This window comes from Phoxinus phoxinus (assembly GCF_949152265.1).
Source record: "Phoxinus phoxinus genome assembly, chromosome: 8".
Classification (NCBI taxonomy): Eukaryota; Metazoa; Chordata; class Actinopteri; order Cypriniformes; family Leuciscidae; genus Phoxinus; species Phoxinus phoxinus.
Genome location: NC_136883.1, coordinates 3,114,949 through 3,142,910, shown reverse-complemented (window position 1 = coordinate 3,142,910; position 27,962 = coordinate 3,114,949). Strand labels below are relative to the sequence as shown.

At 39.5% G+C, this 27,962-nt stretch overlaps 1 protein-coding gene across 6 annotated transcripts in view; it reads left to right on the top strand.

The window, feature by feature from the left end:
- The window catches only part of fli1 (Fli-1 proto-oncogene, ETS transcription factor), a 32,138-nt gene extending 5,437 nt beyond the window's left edge, over positions 1-26,701 (top strand). For 2 of the 6 annotated variants that reach the window (XM_079620391.1, XM_079620388.1), the window contains exons 3-10: positions 5,983-6,194; positions 6,305-6,456; positions 7,469-7,672; positions 14,928-14,996; positions 22,380-22,439; positions 22,735-22,797; positions 23,022-23,069; positions 24,442-26,701. In XM_079620391.1, the coding sequence (XP_079476517.1) occupies positions 5,983-6,194; positions 6,305-6,456; positions 7,469-7,672; positions 14,928-14,996; positions 22,380-22,439; positions 22,735-22,797; positions 23,022-23,069; positions 24,442-24,959 (1,326 nt within the window). In that variant the 3' untranslated portion in view covers positions 24,960-26,701. Of the gene's footprint in view, positions 1-1,872; positions 2,081-5,982; positions 6,195-6,304; positions 6,481-7,468; positions 7,673-14,927; positions 14,997-22,379; positions 22,440-22,734; positions 22,798-23,021; positions 23,070-24,441 lie in introns of those variants that run through there. The other 4 variants (XM_079620389.1, XM_079620387.1, XM_079620392.1 and 1 more) reach the window with 3 other exon arrangements.
- The last annotated feature ends 1,261 nt before the right edge of the window (positions 26,702-27,962 follow it).

Below are 27,962 nucleotides of genomic sequence, written 5' to 3'. Positions count from 1 at the left end.
AAACGATGTCCACCCTTCCACTGCAACGCGCATACAACCTGATATGATGCTCCACATCTGCATTACTCAACCATAAGTCGCATAATGTAAGGTTAGTTCCGACTAAAACCTAATGCCTCTATTTCTGCTTGGTCAGATCCCTCTACTTGTCTTATATTCCCCACTCAATCAAGAATGCAGAATTAATATATGCCAACACCGTTTATTTGAATAAAAGAAAAATCAGGGTTGGTCAGATCCCTCTACTTGTCTTTTATTCCCCACTCAATCAAGAATGCAGAACACATACATTGATGAATATATGCCAACACCGTTTATTTGAATAAAAGAAAAATCAGGGTTGTTTTGTGCACGAGAGAGGCACAGACTCGAAATGGTTAAACAAGGTGTCTCCGTTAATTACTGCGCAGGCCTCAGGCAGGAGAAGCCTTGACCCCTGGCAGGATCCAGATGTGGAGCTCTCGAGGGGGCCTCCCCCCATCACCCCACCCCCTCCCAGACCCCCATATCGCAAACAGTGCAAGTCAGCCGGCGCAGACTCAGTCTCGCTCCCCGAGGCTTGGCCCTCTCGGTCAGGGGGTCTCAGGATCCGGGGGTCTGGCTGCGAGTCTAGAGTGTGCTCGGTAATACAGCTCACCGTAAAAAAAAAAAAAAAAAAAAAAAAAAAAAAACGTAGGGGTGGAGATTCACTCGCATTTAGAGAGAATGGTAGGCCTAAATACAAAAAAAAAAAAACTACAAAAAAAAAAAAAACGCTGGGTTGTTTTAACATGTTTGGGTCACTCATCTTTTTACTTTTTTTAAACCCAGCGGTTGATTTAAAATATGACATTTTTTTTTAAACCCAATGTTTAGTTTAAACTTAAAAAAAAAAAAGAACCCACCGGTTGGTTTAACTTTAAAATGTGTTAAACCCAAAGGTTGGTTTAAATCTTTTAATCTAGTTAACCCAACGGTTGGTTTATTAATTAATTAATTAATTAAACCCCAACTTTTGTCCATATTTGACCTAAATATGTTAAAACAATCCAACATTCTTTTAGAGTGCCATATTTATTCAAAATATATTTTTTGACACTAGCTACATTGCAAAATCTGTTTAAATCGTGATAAAAATTGTGTATTTCAACCTTTTTCCAGAACGAAAGTAAATATTTACTGTATACATTTAGTCTAGAATAGAGACTGTTCCCCTCATTGCACATGAAGACATGAAACGTGAGACGTGAGACCATGTGCTATTGATTTGGAGAAATGTTGAACAGCAAGCACTCGAGAGGTATCAGCCTCTCTATATGATCCATATACAGCCAGTGTTTCTGGAGAAATGCTATGCGTGTGCATTCAGAAGCGCGCACACGTGTGGAGCAGACAGACTCGACGCTGCAGGCTTCGCTTTTATTAATGGAAACCCATAATAGCAGCGAAAGAAGTTCGGACAGACTCGTCACATTCTTCTCTTCACATGGGTACATCCAACTCGCGTTTTCGTTCATCGGAATACCGATCATAATAGGCTTTATAATCATAATTATCCCGTTATGCATTCGATTCCAACAAACCTGTATGACAATAACCATGTGCATTAATGGTCAAAAGATTTATAAAGTTAATATTTGTATAATATTTTTCTATCAGCTTAGTCTTTGTCTTTTTTTTAGAGTGTTATTATTAATTATTATGTTTAACATAGGTTTCTGCCGTGTCTATTTTAATGTTGGAAAAAGCGCAACAAATGCAAAGAGCTGGCAGGCATTCTGTAAATATTTCCAGGCAAAAACATGTAAAGGAAAGAAACACTATTGTTTTGGTGTCTTATCTTCTCGGGACAAATATCCTGCTTTGGGTGCCGTAATGAAGGCAGGGCCAGTGACACACACACACACACACACACGCACGCACGGCTTCCTTCTCAAGCGCGGTGACTTCACTTCCCAAATTTAGAGGAAAAAAACCATCCGGCGAAACTGTCTCTGTCTCTCCGCCACATATCGGGGCTGGAATTAATTCAGACGCGTGTCATGTTTGGAATATTGTCGGGCTCCACTGAAAATTGCGCAAAATGGACGGAACTATTAAGGTAAGAGCGGAGGAGAGGGATCTTTCTGAGATGGACAGTTTGAGAGCTTGTAGTCTGGGACTTTTCAGTCGCTACGAGTTGCGCTTTTCCTCTTTTCTCTCTCTCCCTCTCTCTCGCTCCCTCTCTCTCTCTCTCACTCTCACTCTCTCTCTCTCTCCAAGTTTCCTTTTCCTTTTCGTCGAAACTTTGTTGAAAGTTGAAAACTGCAGCGGAGGATACGAGCGTTCAGACGGACTCGACGCGCACTCTTGGACGCTTGTAAAAACGCACGGGCTGTTTGTGATGGAGTAAAGATGTCTCGTCAAGAAAAAGACACCCCCAAAAAAAACATCTCCTAAGTTTCGTTTTAAAGATTAGAAAAGCGAACGTCCGGTGCTCGACGAGGCTGCGTTGAGTTTTCATTATATCGTGGCGCGCGCGTGTGTGTGTGTGTGTGTGAATGCAGTGCAGTGGTTTATATAAATCATAAAGCTTTAGGCTGGAGATGTGGCTGCGCAATTGGAGTGGCACCGTGCCGAGGTTTTCCAACCATTCATATAGTTCAAAAGCCGAGCCCACCCACGGTAAAATATCCCTCCACGTTCTTTCCCTTCTTCTGATAACTGATAATAATTGCTATAATGTGCTCTTGAATGGGTTGTGTTTACACGAAGTAGACTACTCAAAACAACAACAAAAAAACTTGCGCTCTACTTAGAATAATAAGTTATGTGTGGTCCACGCCGCTGCATGTGCATTTCGATATTTAGAGGAATCTAGCATGGACATTTATATTTTTATATTTTTTAAATGGATAATCCCCATATACACTCTCTGATTATAAACAACTATCAATATTTGAATGAAAATGTTATGAGCATCAAATAAGGTAGCCTACTGATCACTGATTAATTGCGGACTCTTGTCTGGAGGGGAGGGCTGCAGATTCAAACACTCCTTTTCTTGCGGTCATATAAGTGGTTTTGGGTGTGGTATATGTTTGGGGCCGTACACATTATGCTTGTTTTAGATTGTATCATGCTAAATACACTGTTTCGATTGCAGTGGGGTGACTGAGGACAGATATAGTATGATTTTAATGCAGCCATATAGCTCAAAGGCCATACAATTATTGTTGAAAATTGTTTAGCATTGAGAAAAAATAGTGTATTTTATTGTATGATCATTGTTGTCATCACTTGTTAATATAGCATATTATTATTAGTAGTATTGTTGTAACAATTCCAACATATAATTAATGTCTATGTACTTTACAATTGTAGTTGTACTTATCTTTGGAAATAAGCTTAATTTTAATAAATCATAACTCAGTTTAACATACTGATGTTATATATATATAAATAAATAAATAAATATATATATATATTATTAGTGTTTAGAACGTATTAGTATGTTATTTAACATAATCATTAGAGTTATGATTATGATTTATTAAAATTAAGCTTATAATTAACTGGAGTAATGGCTGATTAAAATTCAGCTCTGCATCAGATAAATAAATTATATTTAAAGTATATTACAATAAAAAGCATTATTTTAAATTATTTCACAATATTACTGATTTTCTGTATTTTTTATCTTGATGAGCATGACTTATTTCAAAAACATTAAACATTAAACACACACACACACACACACACACATATATATATACATATTTATATGTATATATATATAACATATTTAATTGACATATTTGACACAACATATTTAATTGAAGTCTGCAATCACTAAACCTAACCTTTCGACTTGAAATGAAGTACATAGCGTATAAAATACAACTAATATAATATGTGACCCGTAATTATCTTGAAATGTAATCATCAATTATTAGTTTTAATAATTGCATCTTCTGTAGGATGAATGTGTGAGTTATTCCTTTGGAATTTGACTCCGATCGCTCTCTTGATTGATTTTTAACTGTTCACTTTAGTCAACAATGAGGAGGGTGTCTCAATCCATGGGTATTTCCTGTCCCACACAATCTGGTTTCCTGTCAGGTTTCCTTTTCCTCCTTAAACAAAAGACAGGAATGGCCTCTGTATAAAATAGCACTGTGCTTTTAATGTGTCTGTACATCCCGACCTGATGACGCATCCTCTCTGGGTCAAGCAATGATGATTACATTTCTCATTTGCTAATTTTTCAAAAGAGCTTTTTCTAGAGATCATTTCTAATATACGGTATGGCATTTCTAATCTGGCTCACAACACCGAACCAGTGTAACCCTGTGGTTCTGGACGGTTTAAGCGAGCCATGCAGACACGGCCAATTTATAGCTCAAGGAAATTGGCACCTTTGTGAGTATTTTAACCTCATTGTAAGAAGAAGCTTGCACTTGTGCGCTGACCATTGCTTAGCACTCTATTTCACAGAGATGAAGGAATTTCTTCTTTTGACAGGCCTATGTACGAGCGTGAGTGTGGAATTAGATTTTCCTATTTTTACAGCCCTCTGTAATCTTGGGAAAGACTGACTGCCAATCATGAATTATATGGTGGAGGCTGATATGTCTGCGTGTAAGTAACGTGTAACAGTCATAATAGCAGCTCTGGCCTTATCTGGCAGCATGAAGGCATTCCTTAACTCTGCCATACTTATCATGCCACCGGCCTGCTGCTGTGGGTCGCCCCGATACTGTCCGCGGGACACTGATCAAACTGATGACGACTGTCAGCGAAGTCCGAAAAAAACGAATAGGGAAAATTAATAACTGCTGGTAGAGTGTCCCGAGATCCCCTTAGCCAGAGACTGATGGTTAATTGTGAAATGCAAGCATTTGGATGCTTTATGGGATGTATGTTTCAATCAAAAAATGCCAAAGAGGAGTTTGTTATCGAACAGTATCAAAGCCTTAATTTCCAAAATCACCCTCAAAGTCTACAATGATGTGCGTATTTCAGTCTTTTAGCCTAAATGTGTGTTTTTTAATGGTGAATTTTCACATTTGTTGAGTATAGAGTTCAGTGAAAGTTGAGTTTTACAGGTGTTTGTGACTGAAATAACAGAGGGAGATCTAGGCGGATAGTTTTGATGAAACTGAAAGAAAGCGCTGAGTGAAAAGTGAATGGAGACGATCAGATGCACGTGCAGACGCGGATCTCTCCAGAGGAGTCTGTCTGCCGCGTTTGTTTTCTTTAATAAAACTACATCACCCCAGCTGAGCGCCTGCAACGAGAGCTCATGTAGACGTGACCTTGCCTCTGTTCCGTCTCACATATGAGTCATGGACAAGACATCTTATTGAAAGTCACATTTTGAAATTCTTCTCGAAAAACAAAAGGTTTAAAAGTCAATGTTACGTTTTGCGGTTGTGTTTTTACATTGATAACCCTGAAGTAAATGGCTGAGTTGTATTATTATAAAAAAAATATATTCTTCTATGCACCTGATACATAAAACTGAGTAGTCAACATGTACAACCTTGTTTACTTTTCTAATGCACATTCCTGATTTTAGTGTCCACAATTCATTGGTGCACATTATTCCAGGAAAATGATGACCAAAACACAATAAATTGCTCCATCTCTGAAACATGACATCCTAAATCCTCTTATTTTAACTCCTCCCCTTCAAACACCTGACTTCACTCTGGTTTGTAATTCCTGCTCTTCACAATCCCAGCAATGCCCAGTGGTCCTTTTTTTTTATTATTGAATATCCCATTTCACATTTATATTAAATAAAGTACACCTGTGTTTCATGTTGACTTCACATTTCCGTTACATGAACGCAATCAATTGCACTGCCTCATTTGCACTCAGCATCTGTGCTTCTGATGCCCTTCAGCAAGAAACAATTTAGAGATGTGTGTTGCTTGATTACACACGATGCACTGAAAGTCATTTGTCATGTGCTTTAATGAGAAACAGTGATATAGCTTGCGCTCTACAATCCTCCAGGAGGCGCTGTCAGTGGTGAGTGAAGACCAGTCTCTGTTTGAGCCTCCATACGCTTCTGCTGCTCCTCTCCCCAAGACGGACATGACTGCGTCCGGCACACAGGATTACGCTCAGACACACAAGATCAACCCTATTCCTCCTCAGCAGGAGTGGATCGGCCAGCCCGTGCGAGTTAATGTCAAGCGAGAATATGACCACATCAACGGATCCAGGTACCTCATTTGTTAACACCATTATTCTGTGTTTGTGAGAGTTGTTCTGTCTGAGATAAGCATAAGTAAGCAATAACCTTTCTCTCTCTCTCTCTCTCTCTCTCTGGCAGAGAGTCCCCGGTGGACTGTAGTGTGGGTAAATGCAATAAAATGGTGGGTGGGACTGACACATCTCAGATGAACTATACTGGCTACATGGATGAGAAGTGTGCTCCGCCTCCAAACATGACAACCAATGAGAGGAGAGTTATCGTCCCAGCAGGTATTCATTGTTCGTCAACATTAGGTGTGTAACGATACCCTCATGTCACGATTCGATACATATCACGATACTGTACTCACGATACGATATTATTGCGATACACCAAGACGTATTATAAAAGGTCAACAAAACATGTACTATTGATTAAAATTATAAATTTGGTTTTACATTGTGTATGTAGATGAACAGGCTTGAACTTGGTGCTGAAACCCATTGGAGAGGACAGTAGTGACACCAGAATAAAAATATTCAGAATTATGAAGCTGAAAAAGCAGAATTATTTTAGACGAATATTGCATTTTGTCACTGACTATATATATTTAAAATAATGTAGGGCACTCTTTGGTAACCACATTTGGCATTATCAGGACCCACACATATTCCCCCATTGCATTATTATACATTATATTATTATTATTTTCTTCACACAATAATTTTTATTTTGAGTGAACTATACACTATACATATTGTCTCTATCCACAATACATATTGTTGCAATTTTTGTATTGCAATATATTGTGACATGATATATTGTTACACCCCTAGTCAACATAAATACACAACATATTGAATGCTACATCAGGGGTCCAACATTAAAATATATTAAAATAAAATAGTTGAATATCAAATGTTCAGGTCTATTAAAGGTGTGTAAGTTGCACCAAACTTAAATCATGTTTCCAAACACAAGGACGCCAGTGGTGACCATTCATAATCCCAATGATTGTTATATCTGGAGAAAATAAGATAATGATGCATGACCTTTGGATGTTTGGAGTCAAAACTTGTGCATTTCTGTTTTGTGCCACTAATGTTGCAGAAATGATTACTTAGTTTCTCTGAAAATTTTTCTGTACAACAAGACCGTAAAAGAGCTGTTCTCTGCTTTAGTACTCACTTTAAAACAGTCACTGTCTTTTCACACTTAAACCAATGAAAGCTGCTTGTATGCAATATCTAAACCTTGAGTCTCCTGCTAATTTGTGGCTTTATTTTGTGTTTCCCACTTCAGACCCTTCTCTCTGGTCTCCAGACCATGTGCGGCAATGGTTAGACTGGGCCATTAAAGAGTATGGTCTTCAGGAGATCGACACAGCCATGTTCCACAACACAGATGGAAAAGAGCTTTGCAAGATGAGCAAAGAGGACTTCCTGAGACTTACCAGCGTTTATAACACGGAGGTCCTGCTCTCACATCTCAATTACCTCAGGGAAAGTAAGTCCACGCGCTTTGTTGTATTCGACTGAGATTGGCTAGTTTGGGTCTTTCACTTTTGCTGCATTTTAGTTTGTGACTACAAATGTGCTAACTTGTTTTATTCTACGGCTTGCTTTATGATGTCAATAGATTTTGCAACATATCTCAACCACAATATTATAATATTTTTGTCAGGAAAAAAAATGGTTGCACCATTTCAAAAGGTACTAATATGTACACTTTAGTTAATAATAGGGGATTTTGCACTAGTTATGGGAAATAACCACTACTAGGGCATTCGCCCGAGAACTAAATTTTCCCCTAGTGCCGTTTCTGTCAGGACCACTATCGTCAAATACAGTTGACAATTAGCATACAGTTTGGATTGGCGGTATGGTTAAGAGCCTAGCATGGATAAGAGCAGCAATAACCCTCCTTAGTGTAAACACAACAGAACCAACATGAATGTATCCAAATATATTTAATTCAAGATTTTAAAGTACAACATAATTCGAGAATTTATTCTGATTTAAGGGGAATCATAATGCCAAATCCTGACTGGAGAGAGGTGGAGCTGGGGAGGGAGGAGGGTAATTCGCTCCTGAGAAACGCGATCGCTGCTTATAATACTGAAGAAGGAGCTTATATATGTATACAGTGATAGACGTCGTATTCCTATAGGTAGACGTGAATCAGCTTAGAGTCGGCTGATGCGAGCTTGACTAACGTGACCTGCCAGAACTGACGCTACGCTTGGTTTTCCTGGTTGCATTCACACTGACAGTAGGAACTCTGAAGTGGCGTAAAGTATCATAAGCCTAAGTTGATCGTAGAACAATTGCCACTAATGGTCTCTATGATCAACTTAGGCTCACAAAGCTTTTGGAAAACGCAGCCCTGGTTGTTGTGCGGGACTTTGACGGCGCTGAGATCGCCAGAGCACACAATGCTCCCATTCTCTGTCTTCATTAGTTCACGATATTTCCGATATTTTCTTTAGTCCTAATATGCGATTAGATAGAACTGTTAAACAAAGAAAGTAAATGCTATACGAAAAAGTATTATAACGTTTGCCGTGTGGTTGACGACCGATGGCGCTAGCTGAGCAGAAATACATAATCATGTTTCGCTTGGTCCCTTCAAAGTTGCGTTGCATTTCCTCCGAAGGGAAAAGAAGTGCCTAGACTTCGACATTGGCCCATCTATCGCTGTTTTCCATGTGTGTGTGGAGTAAATGTACACCGTAGGCTATTAACTGTGTTTACTCTGCTTTTTAAAAATGGCGCGTGTGCGCATGCGTTCGGGACAATCATTGTATACTTCCTAAAAAAGGTGTTCCCAAAATCGTTCCGAGTTCCTGCATCCCAAAAAAGCAGGTACTTCTGCCAGTAGTTATAGGAACTATGAAAATGTTCCTCCAGTGCCCCTAACATGTACATTTAAGGTACTAATATGCACCCTCTAGGGGTAAATAAGGAACCAAACTGTCGTTTTGAAAGAATACTGCCCCAGTGACAGAGTGTATGATAAGACACTCGATAACTAACTGACTATCTTTGAAGACATATTGCATTAATGACTTCTAAACAAAACCAGCTTTAATTGCAATTTCAGTGAACATCACCCCAAATACTTTTTAGAGCAGTGTTTATATTTTGTTTATGACTATTTATGAAGTGCCAAGCAACTGACCAATAAATTGTTTCCAAACTAAAGCTTGTATTAATTGAACCACAACAGTAAAAAGTTTGGAAGTAATTGTAACTGTTTAATGCATGACTATCCATGCGAGAGATGGAGCCAAAGTGGTCTAGTTTATTCCACATGGTTGCTGTCATTGTTTTTGTCACTCGAAGCACACACTGAGATCAAGTTAATAACAATATTTTATAAGATAGTTAGCACATTACGCTCGCTTTTATTCCACATGAGCGTTTCAGTAGGGAGAGCTCCTGTCCCGCTCCACCTGCTTGACTTTTACTGGACGCATTTGGTTTGGCAGAGTCGCAATGATTATGAATTTCAGCGAGCATCACATCCCGAGCATCTCCCCCTGAGTGCTTTGGGCCTCAGACTTGGAGAGATGAAGCCCAGGTGCATGGCCTCAGGAGACGAGCCCATGCATGCACACTGTTGCACGGGAAAGTTTATCCCTAATTTACAACAGAGGCATCTTGCCCCATTTCTCTTCCAAGGGATTTCTTAAGTTATTTCCCTTCGTTTTTTTGGCAAGAATCCCGCGGCTTTGGCGAAAACTAAGTCCACTCATCCACTTGAATACTTCAGTGCCATCTATAAGCGAGATGTCGGGAGGATACGCCGCATCTGTGCGTGGATCGCCACTTTGTTTGCACGAGAAGTGCATCGGTAAACAGAAGCTACGCGTTCGCTGAAGGGCGTTTAGATGCAGTTTGCTGGGATGGTGAGAGCAGCTGGCCCGTCCAAACATTATGACAGCAGCTCGCCTCTGAGGTGGGTGGAGTCCCAACAGGGCTGAGTGCTTAAAAACGGTCCTCCTTAAAAAGCAGTGATGGATTCTGCTGTGAGGTAATGGGAACTTTATTCCGTGGGTGTCGACGGTTTTGTGCTGGTGGCCAGGCTGTGGGCCTGCATACAGACTCGGAGTTTAACAGAGAGCCATTGTGAGTTGTAGGGCAGAGCCCGGCCTGTCTGCGAGCTGTCAGGTGTTTTTTTCTTTTAAGAGAACTGGGTTTTTGAGTTTTCATTAGGGACGATTGCCTCGGGACTGAGCCAGAGCTTACGCGCCGGGCATTGTGGATCTGCCTTCTGCTCTTTCTTTGATTTAGCCTGTGTGTTTTGGAAACAGAAGAAAAAGTTCGTAATCCTCCACTCCACCATTTGTATTGCCTTGGAAGGCGTCCCGAGTGAAAATCAAATAATAATAAGAGAGATGGTCTTGTCCCGTATACCAGAGGCTACTCGCTGTCCGCTAACATATTTTTGAGTTCCCTTTACCTGTGTGTGACCTTATAAGGGTTAGTTCATCCCCCAAATGTACAATTCTGTCATCATTTACTAACCCTCATTTATTTACAAACCTGTTTTCTTTTCTTTTCTGGAACACAAAAGTAGATATTTTGAAATACAATTGATGTCAGAGGTCCACGACAAAAAGGTCCAAAGCAACCCATTGACTTCTGTATGAAAAAAAACTAAATAGTATCCCCTCAAAAATATTCCTTTTGTGTTCCAGAAGAACTCACATAATCTGATATTCATGGTAAATAATAAATCTGGCTGCTTTACTGTAAAAACACACAGAATATGTATGTCAATTTGTGTGTTTATTTCACTGTAAATTCTTTTTCACTTCCAAAAACTGTTCATTTAACAGTATGTCTCATTGTATATATTACAGTTGTGACTGTATAGAGACATAAGGCAACTTACTGTTCATCAATTAACATAAATCATTTTTAGTCTTTTACTATTAAGAGTTGAAACATTCTTCAAAATATATACGTCAGAGAGTAATGATGACAGAATGTACACTTTTTGGTGAACTATCCCTTTAAGAGTACCATGTGTTATGTAGTTTACATGTGTGGAATGTGTGTACATGTATGTGGGACCATATGTTTAACTTTCGTTTGAGCCCCGGGGTTCAGGGTTAGAAACCGAAGATGATCATTTTCCTCTTGTAACACAAACAAACACAATCACAGCCCTCCACAATAAAGCCCTCTGGTTCTGCTCACACACTCGGCCTGGATACGCAAAACACACGCACACACACCCCGCTTCCCTCGGCCTGCTGCGTGTTTCCGGTCCTCGCTGTCCGTGAATGTGTCCGCAGTGTAATCGTTTCACACACACATATATGTAGATGCTGTGGTGAGTCTGATTAACATTCCTGTGTGTTATTAAGTCTATACACAGCGGAGCAGGGCAGGGACGGTTACCGCCTCTGGTCAAAATGCAGGCAAACGCTGACTCACACAACACACACACACACACACACACACACACACACACACACACACACACACACACACACACACACATGCATCATAACCAGCCGAAGACACAGAGCTGGTGAAGTTCGGGTGCTGTGTTTGCTGATGCTGAAGCTCAACGGTGATGATATCTGTAGGAGGTTTTGTTTTGACTTCGCAGTTGGTCAGTTATTCAGATTTTATTAGCGATTGCCGCCCGCTCACCAATGTGCTTTCAATTTGGCTGCAATTTGAGAATTTGTTGGAATTTCATTGCAGGAGGGGAGCGGTGCTGAACTGCTGCCTTTAGCTCAACTTACACACTGTACAGACTGGAAAGGTGTGTGTGTGTGTGTGTGTGTGTGTGTGTGTGTGTGTGTGTGTGTGTGTGTGTGTGTGTGTGTGTGTGTGTGTGTGTGTGTGTGTGTGTGTCTGTGTGTCTGTGTCTGTGTCTGTGTCTGTGTCTGTGTCTGTGTCTGTGTCTGTGTGTGTGTGTGTGTGTGTGTGTGTGTGTGTGTGTGTGTGTGTGTGTGTTAGAACACTTCCAGGAGAAAGGCTATGCACAGAAATACACACGTATCCGCACAAAGATGTGATGCTCTTGTTGAATCACTTGTGAATGTGTTACTGAATTCAGAAAATTCAAAATTCATTTTGTTTGATTAAAATAAAAAGGGTAACTTTCTGGTAGTTGTGTTAAGCCTAATAGTCTCATTATAATGCTAAAATAGTAGTAGTTTAGCACAATATTTTAAAAAGAATATCATTAATATTGTGTTTTTAATATCTTGAAAACTTCCACATTTTACATGATATTAATCACAGGCTTGTTTGACATTTAGAACTGAATTGAGAAAGCTTAATTCAAACTCGAATTCAATTCCTACATTTTATTACAGTTTTTTTTAATTGCTTACACACTAAAAGTGATACTTGAGGTCCACTTACTCATATCTTATCTTTAGACCAAGTCTGCAAAATAGCAAGGATATCTGCTTTATACAGTTTGCAATTGTAAAACAAACTTGTCATTTTTTTTGAAAGTTGAAAGAAAAAAGGATAGATTAGGTATAGATATATTGGCACACTGCACTATTTTTTATATTTTATTTGTGATTCTCTCTCTTCCTCAGACACACACACACGAACACACACACACACACACACACAGACACACACACACACGAATGCACATACACACGAACACACACACACACACACACACACACACAGACACACACACACACGAACGCACACACACACACACACACACACACACACACACACGAACGCACACACACACACACACACACACACACACACACACACGAACACACACACACACACACACACACACACAGACACACACACACACGAACGCACACACACACACACACACACACACACGAACACACACACACACACACACACAGACACACACACACACGAATGCACATACACACGAACACACACACACACACACACACAGACACACACACACACGAACGCACACACACACACACACACACACACACACACACACACACACACACACAGACACACACACACACACGAGTTGCTGCAGGTCTGGCTGTAGTTATGAGACAGACTGGTCACAGTGATAATTCAGAGTGGGACATTCAGAGACCGTTGATGGTTTACACAGACCATAAACATATGAACAGCTCTCTCTCTCTCTCTCTCTCTCTCTCTCTCTCTCTCTCTCTCTCTCTCTCTCTCTCTCTTTCCCTTTCCCGCAAGCTTTTATTGATCTGTCCTCCACTTGTGGTGGATTATCGCTTATGTTGGATGTTTCAGCACCTTCCTAAATACTGTTATGGGATTTTGTGCATCTCTGGATCTACATTTCTACTGTACCGCTTCTGGAAGATTGAGTCATAACTCATAAAGCAGCTCAAAAGTCTGGGATTAAACCTGAGCACTGTTGTCGTCTCGCAGCGGCTGGTCTTCTGTTTTCTGTGCCGATGAGTTTGCGCTCAAACCTGATGGATGGATGGATGGATGGATGGATGGATGGATGGATGGATAGATGGATGGATGGATAGATGGATAGATGGATAGATAGATAGATGCTGGTTTTCCAATAAAAGTTTCTCTCTCTCTCTTTCTTTCTTTCGTGGGGTTATTTGTGTATAGGAACAGCAGTGTTTGATTGCCATGTGCGGATCGCACCCCACACAAAGCCTGCCCTGTTCTGTGGCCCCAACAGCAGCGCTCAGGGGGGTTTAGGGGCCTGGAGGTTAAAATATGTGTTCAATGCGCTCTCCTCCCCCGTTAAAACACACTTACACACTCGCACGTATATTAAAACACCGCACTATCGTCTCTGAGCTGATCAAAGAAAAAAACGACAAACATCACCCCTTCTTTTTCTTCATTCAGAAAAAAGAATCAATCCCTGCTTTTGCATCTGCTGAAGTCCCACCGCTTGAACTCGTCCAGGAAGACTCGTGTTTTGCCAGTGCAATTTTCCTTCTGTTTTCCTTTGCGCTGATTTATGAGTTAAAGCAGCTAAAATTAAGAGAGCGCTTCAGGGACGGCGCGCTGGAAACACTCGCAGACTGCACATGAATGCCTCTCTGTGCAAAGTGGAGATTGTGTTTGGATTGTAATGACAAAACCGAGGAGCTTGTGTGAAGAGGAATGAATGTTGGGAATCAATGATGGATGTTTGATGCTTGATTAAGTGCCTTGTCATATACAATGCAATTTGATAACTTGTTACAATGTAATTACATAGTTATTACATGTTTATACACCTCAAAACTAAGACATTCGCTTAATAGGTACAATTTTCATGGCCAACCTTTTTTTTTTACAAATGCTAAAGTTATGCAAAATATTAAACATTAAATATAATCTTTTTCTAATAATATATTAGTATTTTCATAGAATGTAACTGCATTTGATTGTGTTCTGTTTCCTGATTTTTAACCTGACTAAATTAAATAATAATTTAATATTTAAGAGTGGAATTATTTGAATTATTAATTTTTTTTTATTCTTATATAATTGTATGATATGATATACTATATATTATTTATTTTTAAGAATGTAATAGATGTTTATTTATATTATTATATTGTATTGTACAATAATATATAATACATTGTATATATTATACTATTATATACATTATAGTAAACATATTACAGATAATATTAATTATTTTCAAGCTAAATGTTTAAGTCTTGTCAGAGAATCTATATTGAAATAAGTGTATCTGATTTTTAACCTCATGAATGTATTACTCTGACATCTTTATCATTGTAAAATGTGTGTTTTGTGTGTTGCAGGCAGCTCATCAATATCATACAACACACCATCTCATGCCGACCAGTCTCCTCGCTTGGCTGCCAAAGACGGTACGTCTCGTTGATTTTCACTGATCTTAATTTTCATTAGTTATATACATTTGCAATAATCCCATGTCCACTGGTGATCCTTACGGTACCATCCACTTGTTACTAATTCTGAGGCACAAAAGGCACATAGGTGAACAATGCATATGGAAATGACACAAGGAAGTCTTAACATTATATCAAAATAAAAGCGTTTTGTTGGCCCCGTCCCCTCTCTCGTGTGCATCAGAGCCGGGCTCCGGGGCCCAGCAGGTGCTGTCTTTGTGTGGCGCGAATAAAAAGCATCAAGCATTCAATTTCCACCTGAACACGGACGGCAGAGGGCTCTCAGCGCACAGAGACCATTAGCACGACAAAAGCCACGTCTACACCGGACCAAACCTGCAGGGGCGAGAGACACAGGGACACACACACAGAGAAAGGGTAGAGACAGGTGTCTCTGTGGGCAATACAGCAGAGCTGAACTCAAACGGCTACAAATTGTGTTAATGGAAGACACGTGTGCCACAATAACAGTGATTTAGGGGTGTATTGTGCACGAGGACTTGATCTAAACTGAGTTAATAGCATTGAAACATCATAAATACAGTGCAATATTTTTTGTTAGTCTACTATAGTATCAATATCTGCTCCAAAATGACTTGTTGCTTGTGATAATAGAAACAATCTGGCATTGTGTATTGATGTAAAATCAGTCAGTTGGATAGTAATATTTTTTATATATATACTGTATATATTTTTTATAATTATTTTGCTTCTTTCACACTTATGCATGCTTTTTTTAGGGTGCATTTTGTTCCATTTTGGATAATTTTTTTCAATTTGCATTAACAGCTAGACATAAAATCAGTCAACAACCCAGCGGTTGCTAAATAATGTATTTTTGAAACAGAAATGGTAAGTGTCAGTTTTGGATTTGGGATTTTTGTGGATTATTGTTGAATTGTCTGCTGGGACGTCAAAATCAAAATAATTTTTAATTCAATTAATTATATTATATTATATTATTATTAAAAATAGTCCTTATAGTGTATTATCTCAGTAAATCAGGACTACTGGGTCAATTGAATATTAAACACATGACACCAATTGATTAATATTCATGTGCAAAGCTGCTAAGTTTTAAAATTGCCCCCACCCCCCGTCCATGTGTTCATGACCACAGAGATGATAGACAACGATTGCTCTCACTCATTTACGTAATTTACTTGTGTACTTTCCAATGATAACACAAGATACGCATCCAAATTAAGTCAGCCTCTCAAACTCATCAAGGAAATCGCTTTCCATAAACCATTTAAGTAAATGTTTGACAGTCTCTCTGGAGAACGGGCCGCTTTGGCCATTCCCACTGCAGAAAGCACAAGCCTGCAATAACAGTGATAGTCCTGAGCTCCCGAGAGCAGTGCTATCTGGCTAACACCAGAGGACCGGCTGTCCTGAGCAAAGCCAGAAGTCAGACCACCTGTTCTGAACTCTGGGCCAACAGACACACATTAGGGTCATTAGTACAGTGGACGTGAAGATAAGATAATGCTGAGGAGGCTGTAAGACCTTTGACCCTCTTCTCACAGCTGTCAATCATAGAGCATTAAGTGCAAATGCTGCGCTGGACAGACTGATAGCAGTGTGTTTCATGAGAACACTTCTTCTGCATCCTTCGTATAAAGCATGAATCCTGAAATTGACTTTAGCTGGTGATCTAATCAAAGACATAAAAATGCTAAAACTCCTCAAAAAAGTGGCCATTTCACAGGTCGTCATTTATCAGCTGGAGATTACACTCTTGATAGCAAGACTTATGGGCTGGATTTATTTCCACTTACCCTTTCATCTTAGGCCATTTATTTCAGGCCAATTTCACACGGGTAGTTAAAGATTAATACAGATTAATCCTCCATTTAGAGCAATAAATAGCATATTATACTGATCTTAACAACTGATCTTCTGTTTAGTATTCTAAATGGCTCTGTTTCAAAACCCAGTTTGCATTGTAAGGCATCATACGTTCACTGCCGACAACTACTCCAAAAGTAATCAGTCATGTGTATGTGTGTGTGTGTGTGTGTGTGTGTATGTGTGTGTGTGTGTGTGTGTGTGTGTGTGTGTGTGTGTTACTAAACAACTAATAAGCGACTAGAACAAAGTAGTAGATGAGATGGATAGTGAGAGAGAGAGATGGACGGATGGATGGATGAATAGATAGATAGATAGATAGATAGATAGATAGATAGATATATAGATAGATAGATAGATAGATAGATAGATAGATAGATAGATAGATAGATAGATAGATAGATAGATAGATAGATAGATAGATAGAGAGAGCGAGATGGATGGATGGATGGATGGATGGATGGATGGATGGATGGATGGACCGATGGATGGATGGATGGATGGATGGATGGATGGATGGATGGATGGATGGATGGATGGATGGATGGATGGATGGATGGATGAATGGATGGATGGACCGATGGATGGATGAATGGATGGATGGACCGATGGATGGATGGACGGACGGATGGATGGATGGATGGATGGATGGATGGATGGATGGATGGATGGATGGATGGATGGATGGATGGATGGATGGATGGACCGATGGATGGATGGATGGATGGATGGATGGATGGATGGACGGATGAATACTCTTTTGCTCTATATTTTGTGTTGTGCTATTGTTTGTTTTATACTCATTTTTCTTCTTACACTCAGAGTTGCTGCTTTATTCTCTCACTCGTGTCATAAGGCTCGGCAACAGCCGGGAAGCTCTCCAGATTTCAGAGAAGAGTCTACGAGTCAGAGCTTCTTTGGCACTGTTTTGAATGCATGAGTGCGTCCGGTATAAACGGCCACTTGGACAAAAATGTGAATCCCACTCTAGGTATCGGTTTGCTTCAAAATGCCCATATACCTTGAACTTTTTTACGTCCCGTTTAAAAGCTGAGCTAGTCTAGACTTCTGGCTGGGCGAGAATCTTGTTTTGACTCTGAGAGCAGAAGCCTGGTCTCTGGAGGAGACACCACACCCAAACACACACACACACACACACACACTAACAACACAACATGCTGGAGACTGCCTGCTAGGCCTTGTGATATTATAGTGCATTCCCTTTTCTTCATGGCGGAGAATAGCACGCATTCGTGACAGTGAAGCAAATCTGAATTTATGGCCATCGAATCAGGACAGGAGACATTTTAAAAAAGCGTTCCGATCCGTTCTATGCATTTCCCAGATGCACATCTGTCTGTTGTTTCGCAGTCGAGTTCTGACGTGATTGAATTAGGAGTACGGTGAGAAGATCTGGTGGTGGGATCCGTCAGTGTTCCTCGGCGAGTTCCTCGTCTTCATCAGACAGTAGCGACGGCCACCGACACTGTTTTCTTTGCAAATTCCGATGATGTGTACCGTCTGCTCTCCATCTCTCTCTCTCTCTCTGTCTTTCTCTGTTCTCCCCATCGGTTTCTGACCCCTCTTCTCCTCCTGGCTGCTGTGTGTTTTTTCATGGTGGAGGGGGATGAAAAAACGAGGGAAAAAAAAAGGCCAGTAAAACAAAGAGAGGTTGTGTGAGCAGACTCGACAGGCAGGAAACGTAACTCTCTCAGGACTCTCTCTCTCTCTCTCTCTCTCTCTCTCTCTCTCTCTCTCTCTCTCTCTCTCTCTCTCTCTCTCTGTCTCTCTCTCTCTCTCTCTCTCTCTCTCTCTCTCTCTCTCTCTCTCTCTCTGTCTCTCTCTCTCTCTCTCTCTCTCTCTGTCTCTCTCTCTCTCTCTCTCTATCTCTCTCTCTCGTTCTCTCGCTCTCTCTCTCTCTCTCGTTCTCTCTCTCTCTCTCTCTCTCTCTCACTCTCTCTCTCTCTCTCTCTCTCTCTCTCTCTCTGTCTCTCTCTCTCTCTCTCTCTATCTCTCTCTCTCGCTCTCTCTCTCGTTCTCTCGCTCTCTCTCTCTCTCTCTCTCTTCTCTCCGGCCCTGCTCCAGATCAGATCTGACAGACACCGAGAGAGTGAAGGATGGAAGATCGTTAGAGGGAAAGAGTGAGTGTTTGAGGACAAAGAATGATAGAAGGCCTAAAATAGAGGGACATTAAATGAAAGCAACTTTTCCCAGAAATGACACGGATTCGGTGTCTGGATGTGTAGTGCAGTTCATGCAGTTTCAATATTTAGTTCTGCATCTGAGTTGCCTTGAAGGAATGATTCATCCAAATGAAATTGAAATAGATATTGAAATGTGTTATTTTCTCATTATGTTGTTACAAACCCAGATGCTTTTTTCCGCATGGGACACAAACATTTAGAGGTCAGTGAAAATAAATGTCATTGGTTCTTGCAATTGTATGACTTCTGAAAACATGAAATATAATGAGGCAATGAGGAATATATCTTAAGCATGTATTACTCTTTGCCAATTGTAGTAAAAATCTCATTGTTAAAAATCTCGTCACTAATGTTACAACTTTTGATTTGATAGTGCATTACTAAATATTAATTATAAAAATTAAAATATAAAAACTAAGATTAATTAATGCTCTACGAATTGTTCATTGTTAGTTCATGAACTAATGTTAACAAATGAAACCCTATTGTAAAGTGTTACCGTTTATTTTTACCTTTTATAATGTCTTTATAAAATGTTGTTTTGTTGAAACTTCTGTATGGAATTTTCTTGTAGAGAAATCTACATTTTTGGGTGATTTATTCCTTAAATCTGGCTCAGGACAGATCACAGATTTATCTAATGTGCTGTGTGTTTAATAATGCGATGCGTATGTCTTCTCAGTGGAGTTCAGCTGTGGATTTCACGATAACAGGAGCAATGCAAGCCTTGCTCTTTCTCACTGAAGGAGATGCTTTTGGAGATTAGTTTTCTTGGATTCTGCTTTTGCTGAGAAACGCTGGCTGGAGATTCTGCTTTGCTTTTGAAACGTGGGCCATGTACTTTTATCAGCACTTTCCAAACTAAACATTTTTCTTTGTCTTCAGAGGATAATGTCTCTAAGTTCCACCCAAACTTGGAAGAGATTTCGAACACAGTGACCAGAAGAGGGCAGTGTTTTATCACAACTGCAAGTGAGCTCTGTTCAGGTGGAGCTGTGCACTAAAGCTCCAGCCATGCCACAACGGTTACTTTCAAAGACATAATTCCAGTATACTAACATTGGGCCAACATTTGCTGGCCGTCTCTGGCAGTTTCATCCATAGGGTCATACATAGAGCCCATCTAAGCCCTAGAGGAAGCACTCGCTCTGTAACCGAGGCCAGAAAGCCCATCTAGGGCATAGAAACTTGATTAGTGCCAGTCATTGGTTCATTTCCGTTCAGGAAAAAGGGATCACTGCAGTGCTGCAAGGCATGATGGGAATGTTTTAAGAGTACGTTTGAAAATGAAGGAGAATCTGGCCATTTTCCGAGGAGACGGAAGCGGTGTTGCCATGCGATAATAAAAACCGGTGTTTCCTGGGATCACTCTTACAGTGAAAACACACTTCTTAGACTGAGTTATTCAACATTTTTGGAAATTTGTTCAGGTTCCATTCATCCATCCATCCATCCATCCATCCATTCATTCATTCATTCATTCATTCATTCATTCATTCATTCATTCATTCATTCATTCATTCATTCATTCATTCATTCATTCATTCAATCATTCATTCATGCATTAATTCATCAATCCCCCCATCCATCCACCTACCCACCCACCCATTCAAACCAGCCACCAACCCATCCATCCATTAATCCACCCATCCATCCATCAACACACCCATCCACCCACCCATCCATCCATCCATCCATCAATCCATCCATCCATCAATCCATCCATCCACCCACCCATCCATCCATCCATCCTTCCACCCATCCATCCATCTATCCACCCACCCATCCATCCATCCACCCACCCACCCATCCATCCATCCATCCATCCACCCACCCACCCACCCATCCATCCATCCATCCATCCATCCATCCACCCACCCATCCATCCATCCACCCATCCATCCATCCATCCATCCAATGCCTTATTCTACATGATCATATTCTACATTCCTTAATCATACCCCATACCTAAACTTAACAACTACCTTACTAACTATTAATAAGCAGTCATTAGGAGTTTATTGAGGCAAAAGTCATAGTTAACAGTTTTGGACCCTGATCTAAAGTGTGAGCAAATAGATTGATCATTTAGTTTTAGCTTTTGATAATAACCCTGTTCTGTGCCACAAAGGAATAACTTAATATGAAAAAAAAAAACAGATTACAGACTCCAGATGCAGAAGTGTTGAAGATCCAGGATCGTTCACTGCGGCTTGAATGTGTCAGTCTGGGACTGTTCTCTCCCTGTAAACTCTCTATAGCCAGTTTATCCATATCAGCACAAATATGATTTATATTGCATGCATTAAAAATAAATTCACTATGTGAGGAAAGGCCAGGGAAACGAGTGCAGCAATAATTTGAAAGTGAAATGAGTTTGAGTTTTTGGAGTTTCTAGTGTTTAAATGAATCCATTTATTAAAAATATGCATGCACTTAACCACCACATACATTTACATTTACTTTTCGAAATGTTCACAATTTTATTGGAAAGCTTTTGGAAAAGGAACTATTTCATGTTTTTAAGTTGTGCTAATAAAACATGTTATATGGGAGGAAATATTTCATTGTTCGAACATAACGCATACCACTGAAGCCTGGGAGACGGATATAACTTGCTTCTTTGGCTCTGAAGTCAGTCACAGTCTGCTATGGACCCAAGTGCTCAAATGTGTGTGCAATTTGTGGTTCTGTGAGATCTCTAAAAACAAGACAAGCTGATGTTCATGATGTTCTTACCAAACAGATTCTAACTGCAATCCTGACAACGCTATTATTGGCTTCTCAGTGTGATTGCATAGTGTGTGAGTGTGTTGTGAGTTTGTCAGATAAAACCAAACAGCTTGTTGTGTTTTTATGATTTATGGGGACTTTCCATAGACTTAAAGATGTTTATACTGCACAAACTGTATAGTCTCTCTCCTTACACTAACCCTACCCATCACACAAAACGTTTTGCATTTAAAAATTTTAAATTCATCACTTACGATTTATACGCTGGTTTCCTCGCTGGGACCAAAATATGTCCCACAAGGACAAGGATTTCGGATATTGCCATCTTTGTGGGGACATTCCATATAATGTAGGGTTTACCAGGACACACACACACACACACAGCTTGAGTTTGCTCCTCAGGCAAGGACATTGGATATAAACTGCTATAATCAATCCAAATAAAATTCTGCAGGAACATTAAAACATTTTCCAAAGCCGTACTGAGCTTTTGGAAAGCAATACCAATGGCAGGTTAGAAAAATACCTTTAAAATATTTTCTCTTCTCTCCAGATGCGACTTACGATGCTGTCCGGAGGGCAGGCTGGTCAAACAACATGCACAGTGGCAAAGGTCAGTGTCAACTGCCCACCTTGATTCATTGCTTTTATTGGGTGGTCAGACACTTAAACGCCTGCGATGTTCTTGATCTGGGCTTTGTCCTGGACAGGAGAGTCCGCAGATGGCCAGGCTTTAGTTCAGGGACACTGGGAGCTGAAGAGGCTCATTAAGTGCTTAGCAGTTCGGCCAGCTTTTGCCCTTGTTTTCTTTGGACCGAGACTTGAGCGTCTGCTCGCCCAGACGAATGTGCTGAACTTTTCCTCTCTCTCTCTCTTGCTGTCGCGCTCTCTTCCTTTCCATTTCTCAGGCTCTCCTACCGTGGTCTCTCAGAACGTGTCCAAGAACACGGAGCCGGCCCGGCCTCAGCCAGGTAAGCGTTCAAATATATTTCATATTTGTGTATTTAGCAGGTGGTCGCCTAAATGTGCCTTTGGAGTGTATATATATATACATTTTCTGGGAATTGAAGTCATGTCCCCTTTGTTGCTATACTATTATTGTGCAGTTCTGCTAGCGGATCTCTAATAAAATTGTGGAATTTGTCAACTATCCAGTTCTAAGTTCACATCCAGATTCATTTCTCTTTCCTTTCAGACCCTTACCAGATATTAGGACCCACTAGCAGTCGACTTGCTAACCCAGGTAACAACAGGAAAACTTACTGTACTTTTTTACGCTGTACTTTTAGAAAAATAGTTCATTTTAGAAAATTATTGTATTGAAATATTCATATTTTATCAAAACTATGGCCAGTGCAGATTATTTTATTGTGACGGCCAGTAATTAAGAAACGGTTGATTGTATTTCTCTGCTTTTCTAAAATGATATACTATTTGGTTTTAATAAATATAAAACTAAAATAATAAAATAATTTTGGTAACACTTTACAAAAAAATTCTAACTAACATGATCAAACAGTGAGCAATAATCTGATATAATATAATATAATGTAATATAATTTAATATAATATTCGTTACATTATTTAAAACAGCATTAACTGTTAAAAATGTTAACTGAAATAAAATAATTCATTTATATTATTTCAGCTATTCGCCAAAGCACCATTTCCCATATTTTAGTTTAACTTAAAATGAAAATGGAAATAAAATAAAGATTAAAAAGAACTATACATACATATTCAAAAAAGAAAAATATATATATAATTTACAAAATTTCTAAAACTTAAAAATACAATATGTAACAATTTTGTAATAAAAGATCCAAAAATCACTTGGGCAGTGTGATATATGTCCTGCAGTTATGTACTTACAATATCCCAAAAGTCTCCAAAGATGTTTTTTTTTTTTTTACTCTAAAGTTTGATCAGAAATAAGAATGTTATTATAATAAGCAAAAAATTACAGAAAATTAACAGTTACCTCAGAGATCACCGCACCTCAGAGATCAAATACCGCTGCGGAAGTGAAAAGCGGAAAATGCTTATACCCGTTTTCCGGTTCGAACGCTGGGCGCTCCGCATAACCCCTATTCCATACGTCTCTGGATGTTGAAAACGACATCTCCCATCGTTCCACTCTCCTTAATAGCGTCATCAAGCTTCACCTTTGTTATTGTTGGAAACAGCGCCCTCTTGTGGCTCAAAATCTTACATACTGTAGCTTTAACTAAGATTAAAATTAAAATACAAAAAAAAAAAAAAAAAACGTTTCAACTTACCCTTTCTAACCCTAACCCTAACCCTAACCTTAACCCTAACCCTAACCCTAAACTATAATAGCAAATCAGTGATGGTAAAAAAGTGCTCAAAAATTGCTTTTAAATTTCACAAATAATTGCATTACTTTAATAATTATTACATGTGAAATGTTGAAGTAGAAAGTAGTAAAATAGTATTTTCTACTAAAATGTACTCAAATAATATTAGTTTTATTGACATTTAATGTAATTTAATTTATATATATATATATATAAATATATATAACAACACCCATAACTGTAGCAATATTATCACATGCACGTATGGTAAATGTCCCTCTTGGTGTCGTTGTCCAGGTTCGGGTCAGATCCAGCTGTGGCAGTTCTTGCTCGAGCTTCTCTCTGACAGTGCCAACGCCGGCTGCATCACCTGGGAGGGAACCAACGGAGAGTTCAAGATGACGGACCCCGACGAAGTAGCGCGCCGCTGGGGGGAGCGCAAGAGTAAGCCCAACATGAACTACGACAAACTCAGCCGAGCCCTGCGCTACTACTACGACAAGAACATCATGACCAAAGTGCACGGCAAGCGCTACGCCTACAAGTTTGACTTCCACGGCATCGCTCAGGCCTTGCAGCCCCATCCCACCGAGTCCACCATGTACAAGTACCCCACCGACCTGCCCTACGTGCCCAGTTACCACGCTCACCAGCAGAAGGTCAACTTCGTGTCGCCCCATCCTCCGTCCATGCCCGTCACGTCCTCCAATTTCTTCGGGCCCACAACCCCATACTGGAGCTCTCCGACAGGGGGGATTTATCCCAATCCCGGCATGCCACGTCATACCAATTCTCACCTAGGCAGTTACTACTAAAGCCCCTCACCTCTCCCCCGCTCGCCGGATGCCAAAACTTGAACTGCACTCGGAGTGAAGACTAACAAGGAAGCTGGAAAGGGAGGGATTTTGGCCGAAACGTTTGTACAAGGAAGCAGATGTTGAAAGACAGAGAAAGTAAAGACAAAATGGACCACAAATGGCTGATCCTCTTCAAAATGGAGTACTACTTATTCAAAGGACTTGGGTTGGTGTTTGTTTTGGAGAGTTTGCGCATGTTTCTCGTGCCTTTCCACCCCCGAAAGCTGCACCGATGGGCCAGAGTCCCTTTCTACCAAATAAAGACCACCTCTATTATGTATAAGTCGACGAACGACCGACCGACCGAAAAAACGAATCACTGTAAACTCACCCTGTGTGTTAATGCAATTGTGAACCGAGTGTTTATATGTTTGGACCTAGTCCCCGCTTCCCTTTTGGATTTTATCTAAACCCAACTTGGTTACATGAATTTATCTTTTGTAAGTTGTGACTGAAACTCTCTTTTCTAAAGCAAATCTGGCAACTGGAACAAATATTGGCATTCAGCCGCCATTTATCCTCCTTGCTGGAGGACGTGGCGCCTGGTTGTTTTTTAGGAGCTTCTCAGGCTAGCTGGCTCAAGCTAAACTCACTTACTCATCTTTAGCACTCCTCTATGCTGATGAAGAAGACGGCGTCGAATGGATCGAACCCTGCTTTACTTTTCTGATGTCCCGTGTGAACCTCACTGCCTCCTCAGTGTAAATCCACTCGTTTTCATCTCAAAACAGCCAAAGTGTTCAATTCACATGAGATTTGTTTGCATTCCTACAGTATATGTCTTAAAAGTCCTGACTAGATTATTGGATCGCTGAATGTGGGCATCATGCAAAGTACCTCTTTGAAAGAAAAGAAGACTAAATAACAGTTAAAACAGCAGCACAAGACGTTGAAACCAGAGATTCGCGAACGCTGTGCGTTTGTCAGACATATTTGCTAGTATTTCTTTTTTTTTTTTTTTTTTGATCAAAGGTCAACTAGGCATTAAAAGCATCTTACTGTATAAATTATGCAGAGCTATTTTCATATGTGACAGTGTTAAGAATCATACGTTAATACGAGTTGACCTCGGTCAAAATGCAAACTTTTTATCAGTATACTGAAGGTAGTTTGAACTACGTAGGTGTTTTGTATCTGTACATATGGGCAATAAGTTTATGAATGTTCTCTTGTATTTTTCAGAAAATGCATTTTCTAAAGTTCTTGGTGTGCTGCCATGACAATAAGAAAGTTATTTTGATATGTAGTTAATATTGTTATTCACTAGAAGCAAATGCCTTACCAAACATGCTTGGAGACAATCGGTTTTCCGAAGTGCCATAATAAACCCTCAATGCCAAAATCGTATTACTGGCAAACGTATGTGCCTAAAAAAAAGTGTTCGGACAGTGTTAGTTCCACACAAGCGTTTCCTCTTGTGTATTGTGTAGCATTAAGACAAAAGATGATCGGAAATTCCCAACTGTTCATCTCTGGATCACTCTCGGATATGAAGGAATTGTGCTATTTTATATATGCAAGTATTTGGATATTAAATTTATTGCTATATAAATATATATATATGAAATATTGCAATTAATCTTTTTTTGTTAATTTTGTTGTTTCTGCAATTTATTAAGTATTACCTTTTGTAAAAGGGTCTGTTGAATAGGTAAAATGTGACAAAATAAATGTTTTTACATTAAAAATCTCTCCATATAACTTTGTGTGTGTCATTTGACCAATGCATCAGTTGACAACAAATATAGGGTAATATTTAAGGTGATTTTAAGGTGACGTAGTTACACATTACTACATGTGCTTACTATAGTAATAACAGTAAAGTATGCATAATTACAAATAACTAACCCTGAACCAAACACTAACCTTAACTCTATAGTAAGTACATACTTAATTTAATTACTTAATATTTGTATAAGTACAACGAAACTACGTCACCTTAAAATAAAATGTAACCAATTATAGTGATATTTTAATTGAATTTGTTAAAAGGTTGATGTTCTAAACCGCTAAACTTAAGGCTTACACTGAATTTATATGATCACATAAAAAAGTCATATTTTTCTCAACTATATTTAATCAAATATTAAATCACCCTTGCAAACGGACCAATTGGAAAATCTGTGACTTCAACATAATAACTGCCGTTCATGAATAAATCTTAAGGTCTAGACTAATATTTATAATCCAGTACTGTGATCATAAACCATCATGAGCACATCTAGAGACCATGATGGCACATTAAATCTGCTGAATATTAATCATTTTTTATTAGCAAATTACGGCAGGAACAGGTGAGGAGGCCTACAAGTGAATTTCGAAAAATTTGAATATAGTGCAAATGTTTATTTCAGTAATTCAACTTAAAGGTGAAACTAATCTCATTACATGCAAAGTGAGATATTTTAAGCCTTTATTTGTTATAATTTTGATGATATGGCTTACGGCTTATGAAAACCTTTTCATATTCTAATTTTGAATTTGGGGTTTTCATAAGCTGTAAGCCATAATCATCAAAATTATAACAAATAAAGGCTTGAAATATCTCACTTTGCATGTAATGAGTCTATATAATATATTAGTTTCACTTTTTAAGTTGAATTACTGAAATAAATGAACTTTTGCATATCACCTGTACATATACACATGGCCGACTCACCTGTGTTCCTCAATGTTTTTCTGCATCCCGCCGTGACCCTGAAACCTTACTCTCATTTGGTTCCTATCCCAGCCAGGGATTCGAGGGAAGTACTCTGGGTTCGGACCAAACGCCTCCCCTCGGAGAGCGTGCCAAATAATTATACTCTATTACTCTCTCTGACGTAATATCAGTGGTAAAGGATTGCACACACACATATGGAGAGTCCAAGGTAAGATATATTAATTCTAAGTGTTTGGCAGTGAACGCTCTTCAGGGTATTATCTTCATCCCACATTTAATATATTTTAAAGGCTCTTTAT